Source organism: Mandrillus leucophaeus, unplaced genomic scaffold (assembly GCF_000951045.1).
Source record: "Mandrillus leucophaeus isolate KB7577 unplaced genomic scaffold, Mleu.le_1.0 Scaffold568, whole genome shotgun sequence".
In the NCBI taxonomy this organism is placed as follows: Eukaryota; Metazoa; Chordata; class Mammalia; order Primates; family Cercopithecidae; genus Mandrillus; species Mandrillus leucophaeus.
In genome coordinates this window covers 544,396-564,466 of record NW_012106119.1, presented here as the reverse complement: position 1 = coordinate 564,466, position 20,071 = coordinate 544,396, and the positions used below count along the sequence as shown (strand labels likewise).

At 37.8% G+C, this 20,071-nt stretch overlaps 1 protein-coding gene and 1 pseudogene across 3 annotated transcripts in view; one reads left to right on the top strand and one right to left on the bottom strand.

Moving 5' to 3' along the window:
* Positions 1-1,337: 1,337 nt before the first annotated feature.
* CLEC4D (C-type lectin domain family 4, member D) lies at positions 1,338-13,097 on the bottom strand. 2 transcript variants are annotated; one of them, XM_011998329.1, is made up of 7 exons: positions 13,021-13,097; positions 9,535-9,635; positions 7,972-8,064; positions 5,408-5,518; positions 4,523-4,674; positions 3,341-3,456; positions 2,292-2,560 (listed from the first exon to the last, which is right to left on the bottom strand). In XM_011998329.1, the coding sequence occupies exons 2-7, from the start codon at positions 9,560-9,562 to the stop codon at positions 2,413-2,415; spliced, it is 648 nt and encodes a 215-aa protein (XP_011853719.1). In that variant the 5' UTR covers positions 9,563-9,635; positions 13,021-13,097; the 3' UTR covers positions 2,292-2,412. The 2 variants fall into 2 exon arrangements, with proteins under 2 accessions (XP_011853718.1, XP_011853719.1); XM_011998328.1 differs by lacking the exon at positions 13,021-13,097 and having other exon boundaries at positions 1,338-2,560; positions 9,535-9,754.
* Positions 10,877-20,071, top strand: part of LOC105552626 — an 11,220-nt pseudogene continuing 2,025 nt past the window's right edge. The window contains exon 1 of the transcript XR_001008041.1: positions 10,877-10,942. The product of XR_001008041.1 is annotated as a 60S ribosomal protein L21 pseudogene (transcript). The remainder of the gene's footprint in view (positions 10,943-20,071) is intronic.

The window sequence follows — 20,071 nt, the reverse complement described above, 5'->3', positions numbered from 1 at the left end:
CAAGAGAAAGAAATAAAGAGTATTCAAATAGGAAGAGAGGAGGTCACATTGCCTCTGTTTGCAGACAACATTATTTTATATTTAGAAAACCCCATCATCTCAGCCCAGAAACTTCTTGAACTGATAAGCAACTTCATCAAAGTCTCAGGATACAAAATCAATGTGCAAAAATCGCAAGCATTCCTTTACACCAACAATAGGCAAGCAGAGAGCCAAATTATAAATGAACTCCCGTTCACCATTGCTACAATAAGAATAGAATACCTAGGAATACAGCTAACAAGGGATGTGAAGGACCTCTTCAAGGAAAACTACAAACCACTGCTCAAAGAAATAAGACAGGACACAAACAAATGGAAAAACATTCCATCTTCATGGATAGGAAGAATGAATATTGTGAAAATGGTCATACTGCCCAAAGTAATTTATAGATTCAATGCTATTCCCATCAAACTACTGTTGACGTTCTTCAGAGAATTAGAAAAAACTATTTTAAATTTCATCTGGAATCAAAGAAGACCCTCGATAGCCAAGACAATCCTAAGCAAAAAGAACAAAGCTGGGGGCATCATGCTATCTGACTTCAAACTATACTATAAGGCTACAGTAACCAAGACAGTATGGTACTTGTCCCAAAACAGACATATAGACCAATGGAGCAGAACAGAGACTTCAGCAATAACACCATACATCTACAACCATCTGATCTTCAACAAGTCTGGCAAAAATAAGCAATGGGGAAAGGATCTCCTATTCAGTAAATGGTTCTGGGAAAACTGGCTAGCCATATGCAGAAAACTGAAACTGGGCTCCTTCCTTACACCTTGTACAAAAATTAACTCAAGATGGATTAAAGACTTAAATGTAAAACTCAAAACCATCAAAACCCTAGAAGAAAACTGAGGTAATACCATTCAGGACATAGGCATGGGCAAAAACTTCATAACTTATTGACAACTGAATCTCGACCTATATATAGTTCTCTACAAATTAAAAATGGATAATATTGACTATACAAAGCCCACTAGCATTTGCATAAAGTTACTTCAACAAGTTTCATAGGTTTCATGCTACATAATTTAATGAATATGGCAAACACAATCAAATTTATTTAGCACCATTTCAGCTAAAAGTATCAGCTTTTAACACAGCTACACACACACATCACCACCACCACCACCACACATAATCAAACACCAGTATTTCAAACCCCAAAAATCAATAGCTAATTTACAAAATAAATACTGTTTTTGAAAGTAGTAGTAGGAAAGTTAGGTTAAAAAGCCATTGCTTGGAATTTTTCAGCTTAGGTCCAAGAAAAATTAGCAAATTGAGAATTTTAAGAAAGACCACCATATTTTATTACAGTTGGATGTGGTGCCCTTCCTATGCACCAGGAAAAGCATAATTTCTAGTTGTCAAAACAATGACTTCCTTGCTAGTTCAAGCTGTAGTTATACAGCTCTAAAGAAACATTAACAATATATATAAATGGGTTGAAAATGTGATTATTTTCTATTCAAATTAAAAATGCAAACATGAATACAGCGTTACTTCAAATAATTAAGAAATTTTATCGTCATTAGCTAAGTAATGAGGCCAAGTCATCCCCAGTAACTTCCTGTGATACCAAAGGGAATCTATTTTATCTCTAAAGAAGCACAGCTGGGTCTGTCGTGAACTAGCAATGTGAAGGTGAACCCTTTGGCTTCTGGGGGATTTTATTTCCTCTGCTATAGAATTGAAGGACTTTGTTCAAGTGTCTTACAAAGACTTCTTGCTTTGCAAAGACATGTTGGGTGGAGTAAGAAGTAAATTTGTTAAAGGCATTTGGACTTTTTTTCTATCTTTATAACAGCATAATTCAGAACTATTCCACACTGTTGTTCTGGAAACATTTTTCTCATGGGATGCAAATGTAACGACTGACATTTAAAAGTCTGAAAATGAAGCATCAAACAATAAAAATGTGGTTTAAAGTGCTTGTAATATTTGGGTGAAAAATGATGCACCACTACCAGTTAGAATATCCCACCTTTGAATTTTAAGAGCTAAGAATCTGAGCAGGGAAAAAATGACAAAAGTGATGCACTTCATGAAGTGATGGCACTTCATGCCATTCTTCTAAACATGCATTCAGTGCGCACCAATTGAAAAGTAAACATCTTGAAATGCTACAAAGAAAGATTATTCCTTCCCTCAACACCATACAAAAACCACATTATCTACACACACACACACACACGCACACACACGTCTCAAATGAATCAAACAAAATAAAAAAGACCATCATGACTAAAAACCCTCTATGACCCAGCATGTTTTCTGTGTTCCAATGACGCAGGTGCCTTCTACCCTATTCTAATTGGTTCTTCTTTTCTCTCTCCATCACAAGAACCACTTTGTGGGTTTCTAGTTCAATGTTGTTCCAGGTATTTTACAAATCCTGCTCACTTCAAAGTTACAGGGAACATCATTCCAGGCCCATTTATCTTGGTTATAAACAAGAACAACACAGTTTTCTCCCTGATAGTTGTTGGGTTCGTTGTCATGCCAGAATCTGAAAGAAAACAACACAGATAGAGATTTATATGTATATATAGATAACGTAGATTAGAGGTGTAGATTAGATATAGATATATTAGGAGACAATTCAGAGAAATGTCCCTAGTGAACAGTTTAGAACTGCACTAATACTATACTCACTAGACACATGTAGCTGCTGAGCACTTGAAATGTGGCTTCTCTGAATTGAAATGTGTTTTAAGTCTTAAGTGCTGTATTTTTAGGACTTATTACCAATAAAGAATGTCAAAGATCTCAGTAATAATTTTATAATGATCACATGTTGAAATGATAAGATTTGGATATATTGGGTTAAATACATTATTAATACATTATTAAAATACATTCACTTGTTTCTTTTTACTTTCTTAATATAGCTAACAAAAAATTTTAAATTGCACATGTGGCTTTGCATTATATTTTTATTAAATGATATTGGCTTCAAGAAAGAAAATGACAAGATTTTAATTCTCTTTCAAAGACAATTTTTATCACTTATATTGTTTATCTAAATGTCAAACCTAAAACAATTTTTATATCATTTCCATGTTTTTCATTATTTCATTATTGACATTGTACAAATAAGAATACTGAATATTTCATGGAAATTATAGGACCATTCTGGAACTGGGACATAGCATATAGAGATTACTCAACCTACTCTGGTCTCTCCTAACATTTTTATATCAATGTACTCCACTTCAAAATGAATGTTTCTTGCTACCATCTTCTAATCTTTGCTTATAAATTCCCTTAGCCCACTCAATATACTCACACTGTGCGTGGGTTAAATGGCGTCTGGTCCACCCAGCGCCACTGACCTTTGGCGTTCTCATCTCTCAGTCCAAGGAAATAGGAAAAGCGTCTATCCAGAAATTGAGTAATAAAGTTCTGCATAAAAATATAAATTTTAATTATTCGCATGAATCAGATGATGGCTATGACATTGGAAAAAGAGGCAAGATGTCAACTAGATTACTGGTTAAGCACAAAAGCTCTGGCATCAGACAGATCTGTTTTCAAATTCTGCCTGTAATGTTAGCAAGTGCTTCAATCTTACCAAACCTCCAGTGCTCTTGTCTTCAGAACGGACAACTCCACTACTTTATAGAGTTACTGTGAAGATTAAGTGAGGTCAGACTTGCAACCCTTTTAGCACAATGCTTAATAGGATTAGATTTTTTAGGAGGTTTTGTTTTTAATATCACCTTCTTTAATTGTGTGCATATTTCATTAAATTCCATTTTATTCAGAATCACCAAACCTATAGATTGTAAAGCTAGGGAGACAAAATCCTTGAGGAAACTATTAACCAAGAAAAAGTTAGAATCTGAGTCATGGTACATAAATGGAATCATATTACATGAGGAAATAAGTTTTAGCCTGTAAAGAATTTACCCTAAGATTTCTTTACTATCATTAGATCCATACATCTGAATTATTTTTCCTATACTTTATCTTGAGAAGCTAGTTCAGTCCTGATTAATCATTCATTTATTCATCTACTAACCAAACATTTATCAAGACCTATTCAGTGTGCCTCACACTGCATAGGACATTGAAAGCGCAAAGGTGAGTAGAGCATGGTTCCAGCCCTCCACGTAGTAAGAGTCACTGGAAGAGATGGAGCGGTGAACAGACAGTTATAGTGGAGTGGAGTAAATGCCATGATCTCATTGTGCACAGAGTCCCACAGAAGCACCTCCCACTTAGCATAGGGAGGGGTAGAATGAGGAAGGTAGTTAGGGTAGCTCTCTGGAGGAAATCACATATGAATCAAATATAGAAAAACCAAAAGAAATTGGCCATATAACAAAAAGTTGAAGAGGAAGAAAGGGCTTTCCAGGCAGATGGAGCAGATGAAAACAGACAGAGGCATAACAGGACAGAGAAATTCCTCTTTTTCTGGAAAGAGATTCACACGAGCAGAGAAACTGATGTGATCCTCCCAACACACCTGCTCAGCTTCCGTGCTGATGGTCGTCAGATGGGCCCCCATCCCTGAACAGTTCCTTTCACTCTCAGCCCATGTCTTGTTGTCAGTAAGAGGAAAATAGCAGTTGGACTGCAAGGTTCTCCAGCCAACAGGACAACAGTTCCAGGTGCTCCCTCAAGTGAAAATTAAAATGGAAATTGGTAACAAAAGAGTATTTCATCAGTAACAGATTGCATGACTATTCTACTACCTATATCCAATTAATATTTGTGAGAATAATATCAAGACCACCAAAATTAATCTGTTCTCCTGCCAAAAGATCCTGAAAATTACATTCCTAAATATCTTCTAAACATAAGTACTAGACACCACATAATGACTACAAGAAAATGACAAAATATTATCTTAGAAGACATGACTATTATTCAATGTTCCTACATCTGTTGACTTTCATATTTGAAGTGTTCCCATTATGAAGCTTTTGCAGAATATTTTACCTAAACGGGGTAAAGAACCTACTAAAACTCAAGCACTCCCCCATTCTCCCAAATGAGATGACAAATTCCACAATAATAAAAGAAATAAAGACATGTCAGCAAAGCTATATATTCTAGGAGGAAACTGTCTTTATGATATGTCTGAATCAAGGGAAGATTGAATTTGATTAATGTTACGTTTTGGATGTCAAAAATAACCCATCGATCTGCTAAGCCATATTCTCCAGTTATTAACTGATTACAGTAATGAGAAATCATTCTATCTTAAGGTATTGTTATTTACTCCAATGCCAGATTCTCATCTTATGCTATTTTAATCTTTCCTGGTTCACTACTGACATTCCTTAAGTCGAATTATGAATTTGAACGAAAATGGAAATTAAAAAAGAAATTATCTTATGCTCTATACCTTCAGCACTTTTCAGTTCTGATTTCTCTTTGATGCATTTGAGTTTTTCATGGTGCTCTAACTTGTGCACTCCTGTGCCTCTCTTACAGCGGGAAAAGTTGTGATGAGTCACTGTCAAGGATAAAAGCAAGTTAGGTTTCTTTTGCTATATAACCACTAGGGAAATAGGGGCTGACCTCCCTAACCTTTCTCTTATCCTGATAATTAAGGCCCTCATATTCTCTTTTCTTTCTATGCAGCTTGTTTGCTCCAGCTCCAGGTGAATTGGTTGAAAGCAACTGTTGAAAATTAATATTTTTATTATATTGTCCATTTTGTGCTTTATAGGAGAAGTTTTGCAAACTTTTACGTGCACATGCTTGCAAGCATGATTTTCTGTCAAAATTTGTGTTAGAATAGGGGTTTTGGTGCACACTGGGTTGTATGAACCTTACACATTTCTAAAATACTTTCACCTTGAAATATATAAACAAATGTAAAAAAGTGGAAAACCATGTAGCAAATTATTGTAAGGTGAACACTCCAGGTAACAACTACTTAGCTCAAGAAACAGAATATTGCCAAAACCCCAGATAGCCTTCACATCTCAAACACAACTCACTCCCTCTCCTTTAAAGGTAACCACTCTTGGCTTTTAAAGTAACCACTGTGCTTTGCTTTACAATTTTATCACTTACTAACATGTCCCCTGTTTTGCCTGTTTTTGTATGGCAAAACAGGGGACATGTTAGTAAGTGATAAATCAGATTTGCCTGTTTTTGAATGACAATCATACAGTATGAATTCTGATTCTGTCTTTTGTTGAGAATTGTTTCTGAAATTTATCTATTTTGTTATGTGCCCTCTATAATTAATGGATTTTCATTGCTGTAAAGTGAACTATTGTCTTCATGAAATAAAATATACTTATCTATTCTATTAGATGTGTGCATTGTTTCCAGTGTTTGGCTACTGTGAACTCTGATCTTCTGAGCATTTTCAACCATGCATTGTGGAGCACATAAGCATGTGTTTCTGTAGGGCACATACGTAGGAGTGGAACTGCAGGCAACAGGGTGTGAATATTGTAAACTATGATAGTGGTCAACTTTTCCAGAGTGATTGTAATGCTTAAACTCCACCAGAAGCAATTCATTAGAGGTCCATTTGCTCCATGGCATCATCAATCTTTGGTAGTGCCAGACTTTTTAATTGTTGCCATCCTGTTATGTTGGCAAAGGCGACTTTGAGTTGCATTTGCATTTCCCTGACAATTAATGAGGCTGGCACTTTTGTGTGTTTAGATTTCATTTTTCTCTTTTTTTGTTAGTGCCTATTTAAGACTTTGCTGACATTTTTATTGTAAGTATTTTTCCTACTGGTTTGAAAAAATTTTTATATAATCTACACGTGAATTATTTATTAATTATATGCATTACAAGTATCTTCTGTGGCTTTTTATTTTCACTGTTACAGGTATGTTTTGTTGTACCATAACTCATTTTAATGTAGTATAATTTGTCAATGTTTATTTTCTAGTGCATTTTGTGACTTGTTTAAGAATCGTTCTCTACCTCAAGGTCATGAGGATATTCTCCCCTGTAGTCTCAGCTACTCAGGAGGCTGAGGCAGGAGAATGGCGTAAACGCGGGAGGCGGAGCTTGCAATGAGCTGAGATCCGGCCACTGCACTCCAGCCCGGGCGACAGAGCCAGACTCCATCTCCAAAAACAAAAAAAAAATTTATTGATTTACTTTTCACATTTTGGACAATAATCCACTCTAGATTTGTTTTTGTATATAGTATGATGCAGGAGACCAATTTCATCTTTTAAATAATCAATGGGCTCTGCAACATTAATTGAACAAAACTGTCCTTTTCCGATATCTCTGAGATATCTTCTTTTGTTTTATATAAAGAGTCTTATATACATGAGGGATCTGTAACCGAGCTCTCCTTCATTTTCCTCTAGTCTATTTGTCTTGCACCTGTATCATATTACTTTAATTATAATTATTTTAGGTTTGATATCAGAAAGAATTTTTTTAATGGTGGTGATAGTTTCAAGGGTGTATCTTATCCCCCAAATTCAGATGTATACATTAAATATGTACAGGTTATTATATGTCAATTGTACATCAATAAAGAGGTTGAAAGAAAGGGGGAAAAAAAAGAAAGAGAGGGAAAGAGAGAGAGAGAGAGAGAGAGAGAGAGAACAATTCTTCCAACCTTGTTCTTTTCAAAGCCCATCTATCTGAAAGTTATTTTTCTGCTGCTTACTCTTTACTCATAAAATGTATCCCTTTGTAATCCCAGTCCAAATGGGGGGAAATTTACTATAGTAACCAACTTTTACATGTACAGAAAATGGTCTAAATTCCATCATTCAATCCCTATCACAAGGTAGCACCATCGAAAGACAGAAAGTCAAGAATGTAGCTCTGAATATTCAGCGCAAGACCCTGAAGATACCATCGATAAGTTATGCTAGGAAATATCAAGATACCAAAAGGCTTAGAGCAACCTCAGAAAAATTGTTTGGAAAAAATAATTCAAGAAGAGTCCTACTTTGGCTAATAACTTACCCAAACAACTTGCAATAAAACAGACACCGAGAAGTGAGATGAAAACTGTAGCAATAACCCAAGGGATCCACTGGGAATGCACGCCTCCTTCCGCTAGCACCAAAAGAAAAATAGAGATTAACCTCCTCTCAGCTACGAGCTAGGAAAGCTAATTCTACCAAGAAGCAATCTAAAAATGAGAGTAAACAAAATATTTTAGATCTAGAGAAAAGCATAAGTATTTTTTCCAAATAAATCAATTTTAGAGCTTATTGATGAATAAATAAGAAAGAAAAATGTAAATTTTCTAGGTAATTTTGGAATAAAAAGAATTTTATAAGTAAGATACAAAACCCAAAAACCATTAGAATTGATAATTTCATTCCATAAAAATTAAAACTTCTATATAACACAAGCAATGTTAGAGTCAAGGAACATACACAAGGAAAGTCTTGTCATAATATTAATATGCAGACTGTATAAAGTATTTCAAAATCAACTAGAAAACTGAGCAAAACTCTGAGCAGGAAATTTGCTGAAATTTTAATTTGCTGAAGTTATAAATAGCCCCTAGTCAAACAAAAATATGCCCAATCAGGGAACTGTAAACTACAAGATTGTGATAACTTTTCACACATCAGATTTTTTAAGTAAATTAAATACATGCAGTGTTGGTAAGGCTGAGGGGAAATAAGCGCTCTTGGTAAGAAAATAAATCCTGCTGCCTCAACTGTAAAATTAGGAATGCCTTTTAGAAGGATCAATTTAGTAACATTTATCCATTTTTAAATGCATTACATTTGCCACAATAATTTCAATTATAGGTATCTATTCTGTAGAAATAATTGAGCTTGTTTATGTTAAAAGATATTCATTGCAGTACTTTTCAAAATAGAAAAAACATACTGTAATCTAATATTCACATGTGTATTATCAATAGTGGAAATTCTAAATTATGGTCACTTCACACAATGATATTCTATATAGTAATTAAATAAGTATGTAATCAGTACATACTGTTGCAAAAAATCTCCAAGAAGTATTGTTACCTAAAAAGGTAACAATATTTTTAGGTAATTCAATAGGATCACGCTGTGATTACAGTTTGCCATGGTAGGGTGATGAGATAAAATAAAACTTTAATTTTAATTTATACATTTCCACATTTGTTCTATATGTCTATCAAAAATATTATTTAATATTATCACAATACAAATCCACTGGTGTCACTGAAGTCAAACATAAAAATGGGACAATTAGAGCCTCTGATACAGCATAAGCCTAAGTGCGTTTTCTACATCTTCCTATTCTCTTTCTTCTTTAAAAGAATCTTCTCATATTACTCTTTTTTTTCATCTTATTTCTCTTTCATATATTTTATCTCCCCTTTTGGTCCAATCGACATTTTATATCCAACTTATTTAACTCTACGTCCTTCCTCTTCATCAATGTCATTTTTATTTCCTTCCACCTCCTCCTCCCCATCACCATCAACAATCTTTAAAACTACCATCAATTCATATCTTTTAAATTAGTTATAAATCCTTCTGCTTCTTTGAAATTGAAAGGAGAGAAAGTACTCACGTTTACTTTGAGGTTTTTCTAGCCCCATTGTCTAATTAGTCTCTTGTTCAGTAGTCAGGAGGGCAAGAACTTGTTCTATTTTTTTCTCCCAGAGTATATTTCTGTGGATAGAGGAATATATTCAGAAATACTTGAGATCGAACACCAATGTTACATATTCTAGTGAGATTAGAAAGTTCCCAATATAAGAAAGTTAACTCAAAAGAAGTCTTTTTCAGAGACTGGGGTTTCCTTTGATTCATTCCGGGAGATGAGGCAAAAAAAAAAAAAAAAAAGGAAATTGAGAAAGCAATACCCAAAAACAGTACAACAGTTAGTAGAAACCCACAAGTATGTTGAGATCACTAGATCAATGTGTAATGTGGAATTTCTCAATTTGTTTTTTTTTTCATTAAGACAAAAAATTTAGTAACGCCCTAAAAAAAATAATTGTTATGCCCAGTAAAAATTTAGTAAATATCCCCTCTTTTGTTATTCTTTTTGTGAATATTGTATTTTCAAAAGCAGTTATATTCTTGAGGTGAGCTCTATACTAAAAAGTTCTCTGGACTGAATAAAAAGTTGAGTCTGAGAGCAAAAGATAATGTGAACAATGAACAAAAGCTTTTTTTTTTGAGACAGTCTTACTCTGTCACCCAGGCTGGAGTGCAGTGGCCAGGTCTCAGCTCACTGCAAGCTCCGCCTCCCGGGTTCACGCCATTCTCCTGCCTCTGCCTCCCGAGTAGCTGGGACTACAGGCGCCCGCACCTCGCCTGGCTAGTTTTTTTGTATTTTTTCAGTAGAGACGGGGGTTTCACGATGTTAGCCAGGATAGTCTCGATCTCCTGACCTCGTGATCTGCCGGTCTCGGCCTCCCAAAGTGCTAGGATTACAGGCTTGAGCCACGGCGCCCGGCCCAAAAGCTTTTTAAAGTACACATTGTGTGTCCATTTATGTGAAGACACAGCAACCTTTGTTTTAGACTTGAGGAAGAGATGATAGAGCTGTTAATTAAATCCCAAGAACTTTCTACCTGAGCAAAAAGAGTTGTGTTAAGGCAAAGACAAAGAAAATGTAAGATTCTGTGCTAAAGACACCATCAGAGTCCCTGACTTCATTTATAGCACTGTTAGGGAGTGAATGTTTGTATCTCCTCAAAATTCATTTGTGGAAGCCCTACCCTCCAACCTAATGGCATTTGGAGGCCAAAAGTTTGGGAGGTAATTAGGTTTATTATGAGGTCATGAGAATGGGGTCCTCATGATGGAATTATAAGAAGAGACCAGGCTAACGAGCTGTTAACTTCCTGCGGGTGCACAGGCTGTGCCCGTCTTCCTTGCTGTTGCTCTTCTCATTGGAGAAGATGGCCCTGGAGACGGTGCTGAGGGACCTGCATCTGTGGGCCTGCTTGCTGTGTTCACTGGTCAAGGTACTATAGACCAGTTTGAATATGATGGTTGTGACTATTGTGATGCATATCTACAGATGAAGGGTAACTGAGAGATGGTATATGACTGCACCAGCTCCTCCTTTGATAGAATCGTTGCGATGATGAGTCCAGAGGACAGCTGGGTCTCCAAGTGACAGTGAGTTAATAACTTTAAGCCAGGTGTATATGTGGTGTCAGTCACTGGTCGCTTGCCCCAAAGAACTGTGCAGGAGCTGAAACGTCGAGGAGTGGCCTACAAATCCAGAGACACAGCTATGAAGACCTAGCAAGATACAGGGCTGCCAGCATCTTTGCTGTCCACCTCCTGCCTCTGCTTACTTTTTGTGTGCTTGGGCCTTGGCTGACTGCTTGGTCCTGGTCTGCCTTGTTTGTGCTCCCGTAGGACATAGGTCCTTTTCCCCTCCGGCCCAGTAGGGGACCTTGCGTAACATCCCATTTTTCGGCCAAGGTGAGTTATTTGTTTTAAGATAAAAAATTTACTGCAAATTCTCATTTACTTAAGTTTCCACAGAAATCCTGTTAGTGTCCCCATTTTGATTTCCCTAAGTTCCTTGTTCTCCCTCTGTAAAAAGAGAATGATTACACCCTGCCTGTTGACCTCAGGAATGTTGTGATTGTAGAAACGAAGCTATGGGAAAATTATATAAATATTAGAAAGAGAGAAACAGAAAAAAAAAGAAGAGACCCAAGAGTTCTTAAGAAGGCAGCCATCTGTAAGGCTACAAGAAAACCCTCACTGGTAAAGTGGTTAATTTGACAGGACTCCAAGAACAAATTTACATAATTTGAAGGAGGACACAGGGATTCATCACGGAAGCAACATGACCCACAGAGAGCAAAGAAAGGTGAGAAAGGACAGCTGACCACCCAGGATTGGCATGGAGCCAAAGGAGGCTCACCACAGTGGGAAAATAAGTGAGTGACAGTCCCTGGGGACCCACACTTCTGCCATGCTGGCACTCTGATCTTAGACTTTCAGCTATTAGAACTACGAGAAATAAATGTCTGTCTTTCATACCAACCAGTCTATGGTGTTCTGTGATAGTGGCCCAGGCTCACTCAGACAAGTACGTAACAGCTTAGAGATACTTTAAGAAAGATTTCTACAATCCAGAATATAGCCCTTTCCCTGAATTCTTCCCTAAACGACATATTACTTTAATTATATGTGTGTATATGTATTCTGTGATCTTGAGTGAACTGCTACTTTACTATGTTAAATTGGGGATAGGAGGAGGTAAAATTATAAATTTGGCAATCCATATATTTTCCGGCACTGTTCAGTCACTACAAGAGGTATTCCAATAGCAACAATAGCACTAATGACAAACTCTGATATGCAACCCTGGAAACTAGATTTTTGGCTAAAGTAATATTTATTTCTATCAAAAGGACCTGGGACTCCTAGAGAATACATAAATCTTGCTTAGAACAGGAGAAAAATAGAATAGGTCTGGTACATTCTGTTGTTCTCAGAAAGTGACTATAATTTCAAAAATATAAGGGAAACTCTACTCTAGAAAGTTCTCTGGGCTGAATGAAAAGCTGTATCCAAGACAGTTAAGATTACAAAAAGACAATATGAACAATGAGCAAAACCTCCATTAACCTTTGTTTTTGAGTTGAAGAAGACGTGACAGAGTTGTTAATTAAAAACTAAGATCTTCCTAGATAATAGAAATCAGGCTTGTTAAGGCCAAAATAAAAGAAAAAAGAGAGAGAGCGATTCTGTAGTAGACACAATCTTTATCACAGGTAAAAGGTAAAGTGGTTAATTTGACAGGACTGCAAGAACAAGTTTACAGAATTTGAAGGAGGACACTTTGCGATTCATCACGGAAGTAACATGAGCCACAGAGAGCAAAGAAGAGCAACACAGGACAGCTGCCCACCCGGGATTGGCATGGAGCCAAAGGAGGCTCCCCACAATGGGAAAATGATGAGTGAGTGACAGTCCCTAGGGACCCACACTTCTGCCATGAACCTGTACAATCCTGGAAACAGGAGATCCCCTTGACACTCCCCCAAGCCCTGCCCTCCACCAGGCCTGCACTTACATGGAGAGTTGCATGGAGTCGAATTCATGGTGCTGAGGAGCAGACAGACTGCAGGCCTCCGCTAAACCTTGCCAGGCAAAGCCCACTGGCCTGGGCCCCCAGCACAGCCACTCTGTCCCCGCTTGAGGACTTGGGCTGGTGGCAGCTCTGCATTTCTATGGGATGCAGCTCCCAGAGGTAACACAGCAGGAGCACCATTTTTTTTTGCCACTTCCATAGCTCCTGCCCCTACTGCCTTCAGGCTGGGAAGAGGGTGAAGAGCCTGAGGATTATCACAGGCCTCCAGCATAGATCAGCTGCCTTACAGAAAAGCGGCCACACTGTTTTCCATGCAAGTTCATGTGCCTGCTACTCCTCACTAGGCAGCGCCTCCCCACCTGAGCTCCCAGCACAGCTGCCCCGCCCCGACCGAGGCACTTCAGCAGGCGGCAGCTCTGCATTTCTCTGGGGAGGAAATCCCAGAGACAAACCACAGGTTCTCTACATTGCCATGGCAGCATACTAGCCTTGCTGCTCTAGGGCTGGGGAAGGAATAAAGAGACTGATCGCTTTCCTGGCACCTCCAGCATGCTACGGCCACCGTATGAGGAGGAGCCGAGTCTTTCTTCCCTGTAAATCCCTTGCCCTCTACTTTTTACCAGGCAGGGCCCCCCTCTTGGGCCCGCAGCATGGCATCCCCACCGCAGCTGACTATTCCCAGCTCTGTATCTCTCTAGGGTGGAGTTCCCAGAGGCCACTGACAGCCACTTTGCCACTGTCACTGCAGTGGTATCGCCCTTGCTAACCTAGAGCTAGGGAATGAACACAGACTCTGATTGCTTTGCTGGCACCTCCAGCATTTGCAGCCACCATACAAGGTGAGCCAGTCTCTCCTTTCTGTGAGCCCCTGACCGCTGCTCTTCACTAGGCAGGGCCCTGGGCTTGGGCCCATAGCGTAGCCACCCCATCTCCAGCTGAACATGCCCACCAGCATCAGCCCTGTGTCTCTCTGGGGTGGAGTTCCCAAAAGCAACTGACAGCCCCTCTGCCACCACCTGCAGTGGTATCTACCCATGCTGCCACTAGGCCGGGGAAGGAACAAAGAGTCTCAGTGCTTATGCCTTCAGAATGCCATAGTCACACTACAGAGGAGAGACCAGACTGTCTTCCCCATGAGCCTCATGCCCCTGCTGCTCTTCACCAGGCAGGGCCCCCTGGCTTAGGTTCACAATACAGCCACCTCACCCCATGTTGATCATTCTGATTGGCAGCAGCTATGTTTTTCTTAAGTGGAGCCCGTGGAGACAAGTGACAGGCCCTCTGCCATTGCCACTGCCAAGGTTTCTGGCCCTGCTGCCTCCAAGCAGGGGAGGGAACAAAATGCCTGAGTTCACCCCAGAGCTGTGGTGAGCAGCCTGGAAATGCTAAGCCAAGATCTGTGGCCACTAATCTCAAGTATTAGAGAAGCCCACAATATCAGAGCTCTGAGACAGAGCACAGCTACAAATGTGAGGAAATACAGAGGAGCCACATGGATGATCAACAGCCTGCCTGCCAGTCATTATGCTTAGGCACCATCTATTACATCCCAGCCCAAACTTCAACAACAAAAATACTTTGCTAACATAAAGTAAAACCTGTGAAACCAAGAACAAGAATTCAGCCACAAATAAAGATCCCATGCAAAGCCTCAGTCCCCTGAAAACATCCAGAAATGAAGCCAACTGACTATGCTCAAATTACACCACAGTTAAAGGAACATCGGCCCACACAGATGAGAAAAAACTGGCACAAGAAGTCTGGCAACTCTAAAAGCCAGAGTGTCTCCTTACCTCCAAACAACCGCACTAGCTCTCCAGCAATGGTTCTTAACCGGAAGGAATGACAGGCATAAAAATCAGAATCTCGGTGACAATGAAGACCACTGAGACTCAGAAGAAAGTTGGAACCCATTCCAAGGAATCTAAGAAATCCAGCAAAACAATTCAAGAGATGAAAGACAAATTAACTATTTTAAGAAGGAACCAAGTTGAGCTGATATGGATGAAAAACTCAAGTCAAGAATTTCATAACACAATTACAACTATTAACAGCAGACTAGATTAAGTTGAGGAAAGAATTTTGGAGCACGAAGACCAATTCTTTGAATTAATTCAGTCAGACAAAAATAAAGAAAAAAGAATTTACAAAATGAACAAAACCTCTGGGAAATATGGGATTATGTAAAGATACCAAATCTATAACTCATTGGTGTCTCGGAAAGAGAAGGAAAGAGAGCATGCAACTGGGAAAAAATATTTGAGAATATTGTCCTTGAAAATTCTAACTAGAGAGGTTGACATTCAAATCCAGGAAATTCAGAGAACCCCTGCAAGATACTATACAAGACAACTATCCCCAAGACACATAGTCATCAGATTCCCCCAGGTCAACATAAAAGAAAAAAATATTAAAGGCAGCTAGAGAGAAGGTGCAGGTAACATACAAAGGGAATTGCATCATGCTAAAAGTGAACCTTTCAGCAGAAACCCTATAAGCCAGAAGAGATTGGGGGCCTATATTCAACATTCTTAAAGCAGAGAATTTTTAACCAAGAATTTCATATTCAGCCAAATGAAACTTCATAAGTGAAGGAAAAATAGAATCCTTTTCAGACATGCAAATGCTAAGGGAATTTGTTACCATCAGCCCTGTCCTATCAGAGATCCTTAAGAGAATGCTAAACATGGAAAGAAAAGACCATTACGGGTTACCACAAAAACACATTCAAGAACATAGACCACTGGCACTCTTAAGCAAATACACAGTGAAGTCTGCATAACAACCAGCTAACAACATGATAACAGGATCAAATCTGCACATATCAACATTAACCTTGAATGTAAACAGGCTGAACACCCTATCAAAAGGCATAGAGTGGCAAGTTGGATAAAGAAGCAAGAACCAACTGGCTGCTGTCTTCTCACATGCCCAATGACACCAATAGGCTCAAAGTAAAGAAACAGAGAAAAACCTACCGAGCAAACAGAAAACAAAAAGAAGCAGGGGCTGTTATTCTTATTTCAGACAAAACAGACTTTAAACAAATAATGATCAAAAAGGACAAAGAAGGGCATTACATAAAGCCCTAAAGGATTCAGCTCAATGAGAAAACTTAACTATCCTAAATATATATGTGGCCAACACTGGAACACCCAGATTCATAAAATAAATTGCTAGAGACTTAAGAAGAGACTTAGATAATGACACAATAGTAGTGGGAGAGAACAATACTCCACCGACACTAATGGACAAATCATCGAGGCAGAAGACTAACAAAGATATTCAGGATGTGAACTCAACATTTGACCAAATGGACCTAACAGGCATCTACAGAGCTCTTCATCCAAAAACAATAGAATATACATTCTTCTCATCGCCACATGGCACATACTGTAAAATCAACCACACACTAAGCCATTCTCTACAAATTCAAAAATACTGAAATTATACCATCCACACTCTCAGTCCACAGTGCAATAAAAATAGAAATAAATACTAAGAAGATTGCTCAAAACTATACAATTACATGGAAATTAAGCAATTGGCTCCTGAATAACTTTTGGGTAAACAATGAAATTAAGGCAGAAGTCAAGAAATATTTTGAAACTAACGAAAACAAAGATACAACATACCAGAATCACTGAGACAGCTAAAACAGTGTTAAGAGGAAAGCTTATGCCACTAAATGCTCACATCAAAAAGTTAGAAAGAACTCAATTTAATAAATTAATATCATGACTAAAAGAACTAGAGAAACAAGAGCAAACCAACCCTAAAGCTAGCAAAAGAAATACAATAAGCAAAGTCCGAGCTGAATTGAATAAAATGGAGATAAGAAAAAACATACAAAAGGTTAATGAAAGCAAAGGTTGGTTTTTTTGAAAGAATGAGTAAGATTGGTATACCATCAGCTAGACTAACAAAGAAAAAAAAGAGAAGATCCAAATAAATGCAATCAGAAATGACAAAGGGGGTATTACCACTGAAACCACAGAAATACAAAAAAGCCTCAGGGGCTATTATGAATACCTCTATGCACGCACACTAAAAAAACCTAGAAAAAATGGATAATTTCCTGAACACATAAAACCTCCCAAGATTGAATCAGGAAGAGATTGAATCCCTAAACAGGTCAATAACGAGTTCTGAAATTGAGTCAGTAAAAAAAGCCTACCAACAAGAAAAAGTGCAGGACCAGATGGATTCACAGCCAGATTCTACCAAATGTATAAGGAAGGGCTGATACCATTCCTACTGAAACTATTGCACAAAATTGAGCAGGAAAAATTCTTTCCTAACTCATTATATGAGGCCAGCATCATTCTGATACCAAAACCTGGCAGAGACACAACAAACAAAGAAAACATCAGGCCAATATTCTTGATCAACATTAATGCAAAAATTCTCAACAAAATACTAGCAAACTGAATCCAGCAGCACATCATAAAGCTCATCCACTACAATCAAGTAGGCATTATCTTTGGGATGCAAGGTTGGTTCAACATATATTAAGTCAATAAATGTAATTCATCATATAAACAGAACTAAAACCAAAAACAACAGGATCACCACAATAAATAAACAAAAGGCTTTCAACAAAATTCAACATCCATTCATGTTAAAAACTCTCAACAAACTAGGCATTGAAGGAACATACCTCAAAAAATTAAGAGCCACCTATGACAAGTCCACAGCCAACATTATACTGAATGGACAAAAGCTGAAAGCATTGCCCTTGAAAAGTGGAATGTGACAAGGATGCCAACTCTCACCTCTCCTATTCAACACCGTACTGGAAGGCCTAGCCAGAGCAATCAGGCAACAGAAGGAATGAAAAGGCACTGAAGTAGGAAGAGAGGAACTCAAACTATCTCTCTTCACAGACTGTATCTCTGTTCTATACCTAGGAATCCTCATAGTTTCTACCCAAAGTGTCCTAGATCTGATAAACAATTCCAACAAAGTTTTAGAATACAAAATCAATGTACAAATATCAGTAGCATTTCTACACACCAATAATACCCAAGCTGAGAGCCAGGTCATGAACACAATCCAATTCACAATAGCCAGAAAAAGAATAAAATACGTGAGAATGCAGCTTCCCCACTGGGGAAGTGAAAGATCTCTACAAAAATCACAAACCACTGCTCAAAGGAAATCAGAGATGACACAAACAAATGGAAAAACATTCTATGCTCATAGATAGAAAGAACCAATATTAAAGTGGCCGTACTGCCCAAAGCAATTTACACATTAAATACTATTCCTATCAAGCTACCAATGATATTCTTCAGAAAATTAGAAAAAAAAAAAACTATTTAAAAAGTCATATGGAACAAAAAATGAGCCTGAATAGCCAAAGCAACCCTAACAAAAAGAACAGTTCTGGAGACTGAAGACATTGTGCTACCTGACTTCAAGCTATATTACAAGGCTACAGTAATGAAAAAGAGTGTGGCACTTGTACAGAAACAGACAGATAGACCAATGGAACAGGTTAGAGCACACAGAAATAAAGCTGTACAGGTACAACAATCTAATCTTCAACAAAGCTGACAGTAACAAGCAATAGGGAAAGGATTCTCTATTCAATAAATGGTGCTGGGATAACTGGCTAGCCATATGCAAAAGATTGAAACTGGACCCTTACCTTTCACTATATACAAAAATCAACTCAAGATGAATTAAAGTCTTAAATGTAAAATCTAAAACTATAAAAACCCTAGAAGAAAACTTAGGAAATACCATTCTGGACATCAGCCCTAGCAAAGGTATCATGACAAAGTCTCCAGGAGCAATTGCAACACAAACAAAAATTGAAAAATGGGAACTAATTAAACTAAAGAGTTTCTGAACAGCAAAAGAAACCAACAGAGTAAACAGACAACCTACAGAATGGGAGAAAATGTTTGCAAACTATGCATCTGACAAAGGTCTAATATTCAGAATCTATAAGGAACTTAAATCAACCAGCAAAAAACAAACTATCCCATTAAAAAAATGGGCAAAGGACATGAACAGATCAAAAGAAGACATAAATGGCCAACAAGCATATGAAAAAATGCTCAATATTACTAATCATTAGGGAAATGCAAATCAAAACCATAATGAGATATCTCACACCAGTCAGAATGACTATTAAAAAGCCAAAAACAATAGATGGTGAGGTTGCTGAGAAAAGGGACTGCTGATACACTGTTGGTGTGAATATAAATTGGTTCAGGCACTGCGGAAAGAAGTCTGGCAATTTCTCAAAGAACTTAAAATAGAACTGCCATTTGATCTAGCAATCCCATTACTGGGTATATACCCAAAAGAATATAAATTATTCCACCATAAAGACACACGCATATATATGTTAATCACAACACTTTTCGTAATTGCAGGGACATGGAGTAAGCCTAGATGCCCATCAATAGTGGACCGAATAAAGAAAATGTGGTACATGTACACCATGGAATACTATGCAGCCATAAAGAAGAATGAGATTATGTCCTTTGCTACAATATTGCTGGAGCTGAAGTTCATAACGCTAAGCGAATTAACACAGGAATGGAAAACCAAATATCAAACGTTCTCACTTATAAGTGGAAGGTAAACATTGAGTACACGTGGACACAAGAAAGGACACAATAGACACTAGATCCTACTTGAGGGTAGGGGATGGGAGGAGGGTGAGGATTAAAAAACCACCTGTCAAGTATTATCTTGCTTATCTGGGTGGCAAATTATCTGCACACCAAATCCCTGTGACATGCAATTTACCCATGTAACTAACCTGCACATGTACCCCTTGAACCTGAAATAAAAGTTGGAAGGAAAAAATTGTTTCATTAAAAATAAATAATTTAGATAGAAAAACTCTTTATTTCATTATGATGATTAATTGGAACTGCTTGAATGTATAAAAATTCATGAATTTATAACGATCCAAAAAGGGAAATAATTTTTATAATTTAAAATATTAATAAGTATTGTTTTACTTTTAAGTGATTTTAGTAAAAAAAAGCATGTTGATATGTACATTACA

What these genes read in the sequence shown, in the direction of transcription:
- CLEC4D (XM_011998329.1), bottom strand. Translation starts at nt 9,562, where the DNA reads ATGGGGCTAGAAAAACCTCAAAGTAAAC. An exon ending in AGAAAAACCTCAAAGTAAAC is followed by an intron (nt 8,065 to 9,534) that starts GTGAGTACTTTC and finishes TTTTGGTGCTAG; the next exon opens with CGGAAGGAGGCGTGCATTCC. An exon ending in TCAGCACGGAAGCTGAGCAG is followed by an intron (nt 3,457 to 4,522) that starts GTGTGTTGGGAG and finishes ATTTTTATGCAG; the next exon opens with AACTTTATTACTCAATTTCT.